General features: G+C 34.0%; 1 protein-coding gene across 1 annotated transcript in view; it reads left to right on the top strand.

The window, feature by feature from the left end:
• LOC111620576 (cdc42 homolog) overlaps positions 1 to 6,169 on the top strand; it is an 8,676-nt gene extending 2,507 nt beyond the window's left edge. Inside the window, exons 2-4 of the mRNA XM_023362526.1 lie at positions 1,873 to 2,055; positions 3,232 to 3,429; positions 6,086 to 6,169. Of these exons, the coding sequence (XP_023218294.1) occupies positions 1,873 to 2,055; positions 3,232 to 3,429; positions 6,086 to 6,169 (465 nt within the window). The remainder of the gene's footprint in view (positions 1 to 1,872; positions 2,056 to 3,231; positions 3,430 to 6,085) is intronic.
• The last annotated feature ends 3,837 nt before the right edge of the window (positions 6,170 to 10,006 follow it).

Here is a 10,006-nt window from a genome sequence, read left to right as displayed (position 1 = left end):
CCCCCTATAACACTGTTGATTATTCCGTTTTATATGAATTCCATGTTGTACGAGTCACTTAGATTTTACAAATACATGTGCCGGGTTGTGAATGGCTCACGTATTTGTAAAATCTAAGTGACTCGTACAACATGGAATTCATATAAAACGGAATAATCAACAGTGTTATAGGGGGTCGACTGTATATAGTTTTGTTCAGAAAGTATACGCTTTCACATCAATTTGATGTATTGTTTTCAATTTTACCATAAATAAGTTTAAAAATGACATCAAATTGACGTAAAAATGTACACTTTCTGGGCGAAACGAACAAACCTATGTATGTACTGTACAAGACACATACTTTTCAGGGATAGCGATATACACGATACTACTTAATGTGGCCCCATTTTGAAGGTATAAAATCCGAAACAGTGTGTTCAACGGCCGGCCGTAATTGATTCTCTATCCAAACAAAAACATCTGAGACATAAAAAATAATAATACAAGTAAAATTGTTATGGATACCGCTTCGAAGCGCAATTTACTTGACAATTTTTTAACATCTCCCTGACGGTTCTCACACGCTGGCTGCAAAATTTGCAACATGTCCTAGACCTAGATAAACCACACTTTTTAACTGTCCCATAACCGAAATTTATACATATTAAGATCCGCAAAATGAGGTGGCCAGAAACTGCTGTATTCATCGTCTGATATATGGAAACGTTCTGTTTAACACAAAATGGTTGACTGAAGGAATTGTCGCTGTTGCAATTGGGGTACGAAAAAAGTGTTAAGCATCTCTCACTATCTATGGGCCATTGGGACTAGCTTCTTTGAACAAAAATGGACGAAGGATAATGTGGTTGTGAATTCACATCCAACTATAACTTTAGATGAGTGCAGTTGAAATCTACTGTAAAACATGAAATGCGACAATCATAGGTATTTACTGTTCCACAAGGCGTTTCATGTGTTTTGTCGACTCACAGGGTCTTCATGCCCGCCACATCAGAAGTGGTCAAATGGATAAAACCACTAAACAGTGGTAGTTCGTCGCAGGTTTACGCCTTGACAACTGGCTAGTCACAAGGAGTTTCTGGGGTTTTCTTCAAGTGTGTTAGACCTACATAAGGACTAGTTTCCCATAGAAAGTCCTCCCGGAGCATCCTCCCTTGGCAGCTTGTTCAAAGTTGCGTTACCTCATATCATGAATCTAATCCAGACCATGACTATGATACTTCCACTTTCATTCTGCAAAGAAAGTCAATTGAAAGATCAGTCGTCTTTTTCTGTCAGAGGTAAGCAATTGCTGCTTATGGCTGATCTTACATGGGCAATAATGCTCCAACTTTATTAGTATCTTTCACGCTGCATCATAGGATACACTTAACATTGCACATGCACTACTTGAACCTCCAACAATACTCATTGACTGTTCAACAACAGTCAATGGGTATTATCTTGATAGGGTTAAACTCCTAGACATCTAGTTTCTCGAATTCAGTGATCATTCTTCGAAGAGTTTGTGGAGTCAATGGTCCTTGACTGCGAAATTTCCGAAGCGTAACTGCAGCATTGTCATTGTTTTCATTGGGTTGCAATTTTCAAAATTTGTAAATCGTAGACCTAAAAATTCCCACTGTCGTCTGTCTGGTGTCAGGCTTTGAAATCGAACCATCTTTAGTTCGATTTAGAAAAACTGAAGAAAACCTCGAAATTCACAAAAACAATGTTGTAAACGTTGTTTTTATGAATTTCAATTTCACTAATTAATCGGCATTCAAGTCTTCTTTCACTCTTTTAAACAAAAGATGTAATTGCCAGTTTACAAATGTCTATTTTTAATTGACTTCAGCATTTTCTTAACGAATTAATTAATCTTTTCAGCCATTTGAAAACTATACAATGAAAATAATGGTCGATGGCAAGTCATTTAAGTTGGATTTATTTGACACAGATGGAAAAGAATGCTATGATATGATAAGGACCTTAAGTTATCCTGAAACAGATATTGTTTTGATCTGTTTTTCTGTTGTTTCTCCTTCATCTTTTGAAAATGTGAGAATAAAAGTAAGTATTTTTGGAATTAAACATTATCTGCCAAATGTATTTTAAAGAAATTACTAAAATTCTGTAAGGGAAATAATAAAATAATGTTTAAAAAGCTACTTTCTCGTTTTTATAGTGTTTAATTAATATTTGGATAAAAGATCGCCATATAAATATATTAAAATTATCACTCTTTATAAATGATAATTGGTAATTGAAACCCGAGATTAAAATATTTTTCCACTATAAATTCTATTTATTGTATAGCTTATTTATTATATAACATGCCAACAATATATTATATCTGGAAACGGTGTATACGAAGATCAAAATTTTACAATTGTTTTGATTCTCGTATGTGACCCAAAAAATTTTTTAAAAAAACGAAGAAAAATTTCGCGGATTTGTATGTGTGGGAATCTATTTAGTTTAATATCTCAGGATGGGGTAATGATTAAGATATGAAATTTGTTATGGTAGATTATGTATAAGGGGTATTGATGCTGTTAAACTTTGGTGGTTAAAAGTCGAGGGAATGAGGAGATAGAGGATGGTCACGTGTCATAACTCGAGTGGGGTCGGACTTAATTAATGAAGATTTTACTTGTTATTAGCATATACAATTTTGTTTCTTTTAAAAAAAGATTGTCTCTCCTCTCAAAATTAAGTCTTTTTCCATTTTATAACGCCTACCAGTGGCCCAGGGGATAAAACCACTGAACGCTTAGTTGGTCGTAGGGTTCGCGCCTCACCACCTGGATTTTTCCGGGTTTTCTTTACGTCAGTAACACCTGAATAGAGGTCAGCTTCCCATGAAGGATCTCCCGGAGGCATTCCCCCTCGGCAGTTCGCCCATGTGTCGCGTTGCCTTAATCTAATAAAACCTACCTACCCATTTTCTAATAATTAATAATATAAAAGTTATTTTTTAAATTAAATCAAATAACAGCCGGGAAAGTTACACAACTCATTGCTATATTTCTTAAAAATAATAAAATATACTGCAGCAGCCTTTATTGCACTGTTTATTAGTTTCCAAAAAACAAGAGCATATTAAAGATTACATTTATCTCACTTTATCTTCATAGCTTTATTTAATAAACAAGTAAATCATATTTTAATAAAATTTTTAAATAAAGCTACAATTATTATTATAAAATTATATGTTTACAAATAACTTATAAATTTTAATTACAGTGGCTTCCGGAAGTCACTCATCACTGTCAGAAGACACCATTCCTATTGATAGGGACAAAGATCGATCTCCGAGATGATGCTGCTACCATAGAAAAGTTAGATAAAAATAAACAGAAGCCAATAACTATTGAACAAGGAGAGAAATTAGCTGAAGAACTAAAGGCAGTGAAATATATTGAATGTTCTGCATGGACTCAGGTAATCTTGAAATTTCACAATTAATTAAAGAATTGTGTAAAACTTAGAAGCATTTTCAACTGTCTTGAAAGATAATTACAGTAATAAGATCAGGCATCAAAATGTTTATAATATTTCCTTGAATTACAATAGACCCCCCTATAACACTGTTGATAATTCCGTGTTATATGAATTCCATGTTGTACGAGTCGTTTAGATTTTACAAATACGTGTGCCTGGCTGTGAACGGCTCACGTATTTGTAAAATCTAAGTGACTCATACAACATGGAAATCATATAACACGGAATTATCAACAGTGTTATAGGGGGGTCTACTGGTATTTTAGTCTATCATCAGCACATCAAATAGAACGATACACACAAAAAAAAAAAAAAAATTTCAAATGTAAATATTCAAATTACCAATTGTATAATTTGATATTCTATTTTCGTGTATTTTTATGCTCGTTTTATTCGGACTGCTGATGCTGTATTATCAATAAAATAGTCTGAAAACATTTGTAAAATGAAAAACATTAACAAACTATGAACTATATTCACAGTTTATTAGTTAATCCCTCACTCAATTATCCTTAATGTCAGTAATCCGGCACTCTCGGAAAAGTTGGCATATTCTTGTAATAATCTGGCATGCCTCGAATCTAAATTTGTTTAACATTGTACGCTAATACAAAATGTACGCAGTGCCTGTAATATTCGAATCGTAGGTGCCGATTTAACAAACTTTTACTATAATAGAATAATTTATAATCGTTAATTTGTATATAAGTTGATAATACAATCATCTAATCAGAGGCGGCCTTAGGGGGTGGCGAGCAGGGCAATCGCCCGGGGCCTCGCTCTTGCAGGGGTCTCGCGCAACAACCCGAATAGAAAAAAGTTGATATTTAAAACTTTTTATTTTATCCTTAGCTATTAGTTATAACAATAAAATTAATTTGATTAATTCATAGTACAGTATATATTATTAATAAGTGTCTAAATAAAATTTCTCATTTAGATTTATTCAATCTCACATTCGTATAAAAAGTAAGATTAATTTAACGATATCAAAATTAATTAATTTATCAGTGAATAATAATATTTTTTGTAATTTGACTGTAAAACATATTTGAAAAATTTATTACTATTTGAATCCTGCGCCTCGCGCTTAGAAAACTCACTTGAACGCGCTGTTTTGTTACTTTCGTGATTCATGGTGTTTACGATTTATGCTCGGGTTATCCCCGTGTTTCATTTCGTTTGTCAATTCTTGTCACCTGACGCTTATTTTGCTAGCAGCTGTATGCGCTACATAATCGTTTGTATGGCACATATCTTTCAGTGGGTAAATAAACATTAAATGATATTAAGTTTTAGTGAATCTTACATTATTAACAGTACNCGTCCCTCGTGGCTTCATGACCAAACCCATTATGAGCATGGAAGAAAGCCTTGCGTGCATCACTCACGCAACGCGACACTCGAATGGTTAAGGATAAGGGATTTTTTTTGGACCTGAATGCTTAGCTGAATGTCGTTGCGTGATGCCGGTAGAAAATTTGAGTCGGGTAGTTCAAAAAAGGAAACGACCTATCAAAAGAAAGCAGGTAGAAGAAAATCTACGTGGACCTTTATATAAATATATGAAAAGTGATGGTCAAGAAATCTCTAGAAACCCTTCATTGACTGAAAGTGGCACATTACTGCACTGTAACCCTAACCTAGCTGAAATTATTCTTTCAACATCGTCATGGGTGCCGCTGCCACCTAGTAATATTAACGAGGATAATGAGTCAACATCATCATTGTCTCTTATGCCACTGCCGCTGTCAACCCTATCCAGCCAAGAATACGTATCTGAGTCTATGTCTACATTCATGACTGGCAGAATTGAAAATCTGAATCCTCAAAATGACCCAGGTTTGTGGCCATTAACAATTACTGATGTAGACCAAACTGAGATTGTATTAAAAGGTCCAATCCGGGTTAATTTTTTCCCTGCAAATGATAATGGATGGCGATTCAGCGAATATCATTACAGTAAAATATTAGCTAATGGTGAAAAACTTGACAAGTGCTGGATGATTTATTCACAAACAAAGGATGCCGTTTACTGCTTTCCGTGTCGAACGTTCGGACTAGAAAATACAAGAATTGGATCCAATGAAGGAGTGTGTGATTAAAAACACTTGGATGATTACCTAAAGTCTCATGAATCTAGCTGACTGCACAAGATTGTATGTTGAAATGGTTCATTTTAAATCCAGTGTATATTTTTTAAGGCATTTATCATCATTAATAATTTGTTGTCGTAGACCGGATGGCCTAGCGGTCAAGATGGCAGCCTACCGCTCTGGAAGACACAGGATCGAATCCGAATGGGTCAAGGATTCCTTAGGACATTTTCGGGGGGGTCCGTTCGCATATGTCGGGTCCAGTCTTTCACCACCCTGTCGCCGGATTGTGTGCCTGGCCGAACTCTAATGGGCCTGCTATACTCTTATAGCAGGACCATTAGGGTTTGCTCTCTTAGTGTCCACAGAGTGGAAAGAGTAAAAAAATAATAATAATTTGTCGTCTTTATGTTTGTTAACTTTTATAAATCTTCTAATATAATATTTTAAAACTCTAAATTTATTCATTTATAACTTTTGCATTTCTTGTCAATCATCAGAAATACCTACTTTCAATTCACATACTTTGCACAAAAGAGAAGGGCCTCGCAAAGATCTGCCGCCCGGAGCCTCGCAATGGTTAAGGCAGCCGCTGTTGATTATATAGTATTTTTCTTAAATAAGATTGAACTGGGGCCTACTGTAGACCTGTTCACGCCATATAACCCAGCAACATTAGGCATCTTTTGCCCACTCTCTCTACCTTTGCTATTATACTCTCACCTTTCGAAAAGAAAAACAGACGCAAAACTTAACGAGTGCCCGCCCGACAGTCTCGGGAATACACAAAAGAATTGTTTTGTCAGAAAAATAAAAGGCTGGAATTACAAGGAAGTATTTCAAAGTTCGGAGGAATACTATCCGATCGGTATATACCAGCTTGAGCGTCGATGTCGAAAAGTTTCGAATTGTTGCCGGAAGAGAATGGAAGACCAATCGGTATTCATTATTTTACGCCGCTTCTTGTGTTTGTTCTCTGGGGTGTTCGTTTTCCGATCACGTTTTCGTTGTCCGAACATAAAAATCTTTCGCGAAAGTGTTCGTTAACCGATCACCCACTGTATTGCACTTGTATTAATTAAATTTAAAATATTATAGTTTAATTACATTTAAAGTTCGTAAGAGTGATCAAATATAGAATAAATACGGTAATTGATTATTTCAATATAAATTTCACCTAACTAAAGATCTGTCCTTGCAAAAATCCAAAAATGTCCAGATTATCAAAGTTCTGCAATAAAAATTTCATCAATCAGCTCACATCGTCCGTCTGCAAAACCTTGACTTTATGGACTGTTCATTATTGTTGTTATTTATGTGGCAGAAAAACCTGATATCTCTTATTTAAATTTTCAAATCCAGTTAAAAGTTGTAATAACTCTATATTACTTAGTAGCAGGCTTTAAATGTAAATAACATTAAACAAACATCATAAAATTCTATTCCACGTAAATTTTGCATATAGTGAACCTTCAGTGAAATTTATTGCTAAGGTTTCTTTGAAATTCTAATTTGACATTTATTTTATAACCGATTTCAAAGAACAATATTAATTTTAAGCTGAAATTAACATGAAAATAATATTATTGAAAATGTTTTTTCGAAGTTTCAATATCTGTTAGTCTGATGGGAGAAAGAAAGAAAAAAAAAAAAACGAATTATCCTCTACATCATATAGCACGAGTTGAAGTGCAAATTAGAGAGCCTATAATAAGTGTGTGACCATATAAAGAATACTTTTGTATTGACAGTTGGTGATCACGTAACCTTAAGCTGCCATTATTCTTCCAAACGTATTAGCGAGATCAGAACGAAAGTTTCATGGATAAATTTTATCGTCTCTACGTTCGTTGTCTGCAAACAAATTAAAATTAAAAATTATGTTTAGAGAAAAAACAATGTAAAGCGGAAGGTAAAAGAACAGTTCGCTATAATTATGCAGAACAATAATGTAAATTTAAATACGGGAACGTTAGGAAATTTTTGTAAACTATATCAGGGTATTTCACCAACATTGCCTAATCGTGGTATTTGTAAATCCAGCGATTAGACTAATACCGAGATTACTGACGCGAGGATTTCACCAACAAATTTTAGCGAAGGATTAGTAAATCCCGAGATATTAAGAACAGGATTAGTGAATCCGATAATCTCGACACCAGCGTTACTAAAAAATTTTCTTACACGTTACTCGATTGGATATTTCGGAAAGACGTAATACGCGCTTAGATACAAACATNATTTCATCCGGCACCTCAGAAATGTTGACTATGAAAGGATTGCAAATCAGTTTCCGAATACCTTTGTCCTTGCAGTCAGGAAATAGTGATTAAATTCATTTTTCAAGCTTTGCAAATGGAATGTAATGTTCTTTTGTATTTGTCCTTTAATCTCGGCACACTGTCAATCAATAATTGGGTTCAATGTATCAAACGCAGAAAAATTCTCTCTTTCGACTTTGCTGATCCATAGGTCGATTTTAGCGATAAACGCACTGATTTTATCTTCAAATGCAAATTTATTGCTAGTGCCTTCCAATTTCATATTTCCTGACCACACACAATACCCCAGCCCAGTCCACTATCGGCTCTCACCTTACATATCGCGCATTGTCATCAACTCGTCGTCATTTATTTAATAATTTTGGGATAACTTCACGGACCACTTCGGGTGCTTTCAGGAACCACCAGTGATCCATGGACCACAGGTTAAGAACCACAGTACTAGTGAGATATTTTAATAACACTGAAACATATAGTGCCACCTCTAGTTAAAAATAATAATTATTTGAATCGAAATTAATTTTAATTAATTCACATAATAGGCGTATAAAAATTACTGTATACCAAGGGTTCCCAAACTTTTTTAAGCATCCACCCCCTACAACTTTGTCTTTTCTTTCTTATTTATATACTCCTCTCCACACCAGATGCACTAAAAGGGGAATGCTTCCCGGCAGGTATTCCCAGGTGTACCTTCTATTAAACTATTAAAGGGACACTTACCCCAGATTTTCAAGGTAAAAAGTTCCAATTTGAGAAATCAAGATAATTTCTAAAAAAACCAGCACGTTTCACACTAATTTTTTTTATTGTAAATAGAAAAGAAATACAATCAAACCTCAGTTTCCGAACTACTCACTTTTCGAACAAATCGATTTACAGTTTGAAAATATAAGTTAACAATCGTCCGTAAAACTACACCCGGGTCATTTATTTATTAATCAATTATCAAATCTTAGATACAGTAAATATCCCTTTATACCTGTTATAAATATTCTACTATGATTTAAAAATATCGTATTTAATTGGCAAATTTTTGTTGACACTTCTGTGTATTGTTTAACGTAATTTTAATTTGTGACATCGAGTTGTATGACTTTCCAGGAAATAAATTAAGTCGTAGAAACGGGAATCTAAAGTAATTATTTATAGTCGGTGCGATGAAAGAGTACACTTGATCAGTACCTATTTTAGGGGAGATGAGCGACAGGATGAAGGTAGTAAGAATATAGCATTCACATGATTTTTGATGAGGTAATAAGGATGTTAGCCATTAATAATATAATTTATATAAAGAAAAATATACATTTTCTACTTCACAACTGGGTGTATAAGTAGATAACATCATTCTTTATTCAGGAATACCTTACACACCCGAATAGAGTGGTGTTAAAGATGCCCAGTGTCTACTTATACACTCAGTTGTGAAGTAAAGAATAATTAAAAGAAGACACGGTTTCGGAATAAGTCAAAAATATACATTTTATTAAATCTAAAATACGGGTAGAGTATTAATAAATTAAACAGAGAATCTCTGCAAATATTCTTTTATATCCCCATGGAAAAGAATATTTGCAGAGATTCTCTGTTTGATTTACTAATACAGTACTCTACCACCCATTTGGAAGAGGATATTTTTCCGTGTATTGGACGTTGATCATTGATAGTTTTGTCACGAGTAATTTATACTCCTATTTAATTCATATAAAAAGAATCTACAACTATTAATAATTTTACTATATAACTAGTGAAGTATTTATCTTTACTTTTAAGAAGATTTATTTTTCTAAAATACAAGAAAATATGTATCTTACAAGTATAATATCTAGCCATTTATTCGTATTCTAGCGATATTAAATTCCTTATTAAATTTAAAACAGAGTCCAATGTAAAAATCTTGGACCATGTGTTTGTTGGAAGACCTACAAACACATGGTTTCCGCCATCTTTTCTTTACGATACTGACTGGTGAGATAACGCTTTGAAGGCACTTCGGTGGCATTATCCAGCATGTAATTATAATAATCTCCTGAATCCTTTCGTCATTTTTAAGTACTTTTAGCGTAAATTTATTGGGGAACTATTTATTTATTTGGCATCTAATTTGCATAGTGTGTACGTTTCGCGTGATCTGTTTGA

This window comes from Centruroides sculpturatus, unplaced genomic scaffold (genome assembly GCF_000671375.1).
Source record: "Centruroides sculpturatus isolate CEXI.00-Female unplaced genomic scaffold, Cexi_2.0 scaffold321, whole genome shotgun sequence".
Taxonomy (NCBI): domain Eukaryota; kingdom Metazoa; phylum Arthropoda; class Arachnida; order Scorpiones; family Buthidae; genus Centruroides; species Centruroides sculpturatus.
Note: the sequence above shows the minus strand (reverse complement) of the source record. Positions and strands in the feature narration are given on the sequence as shown.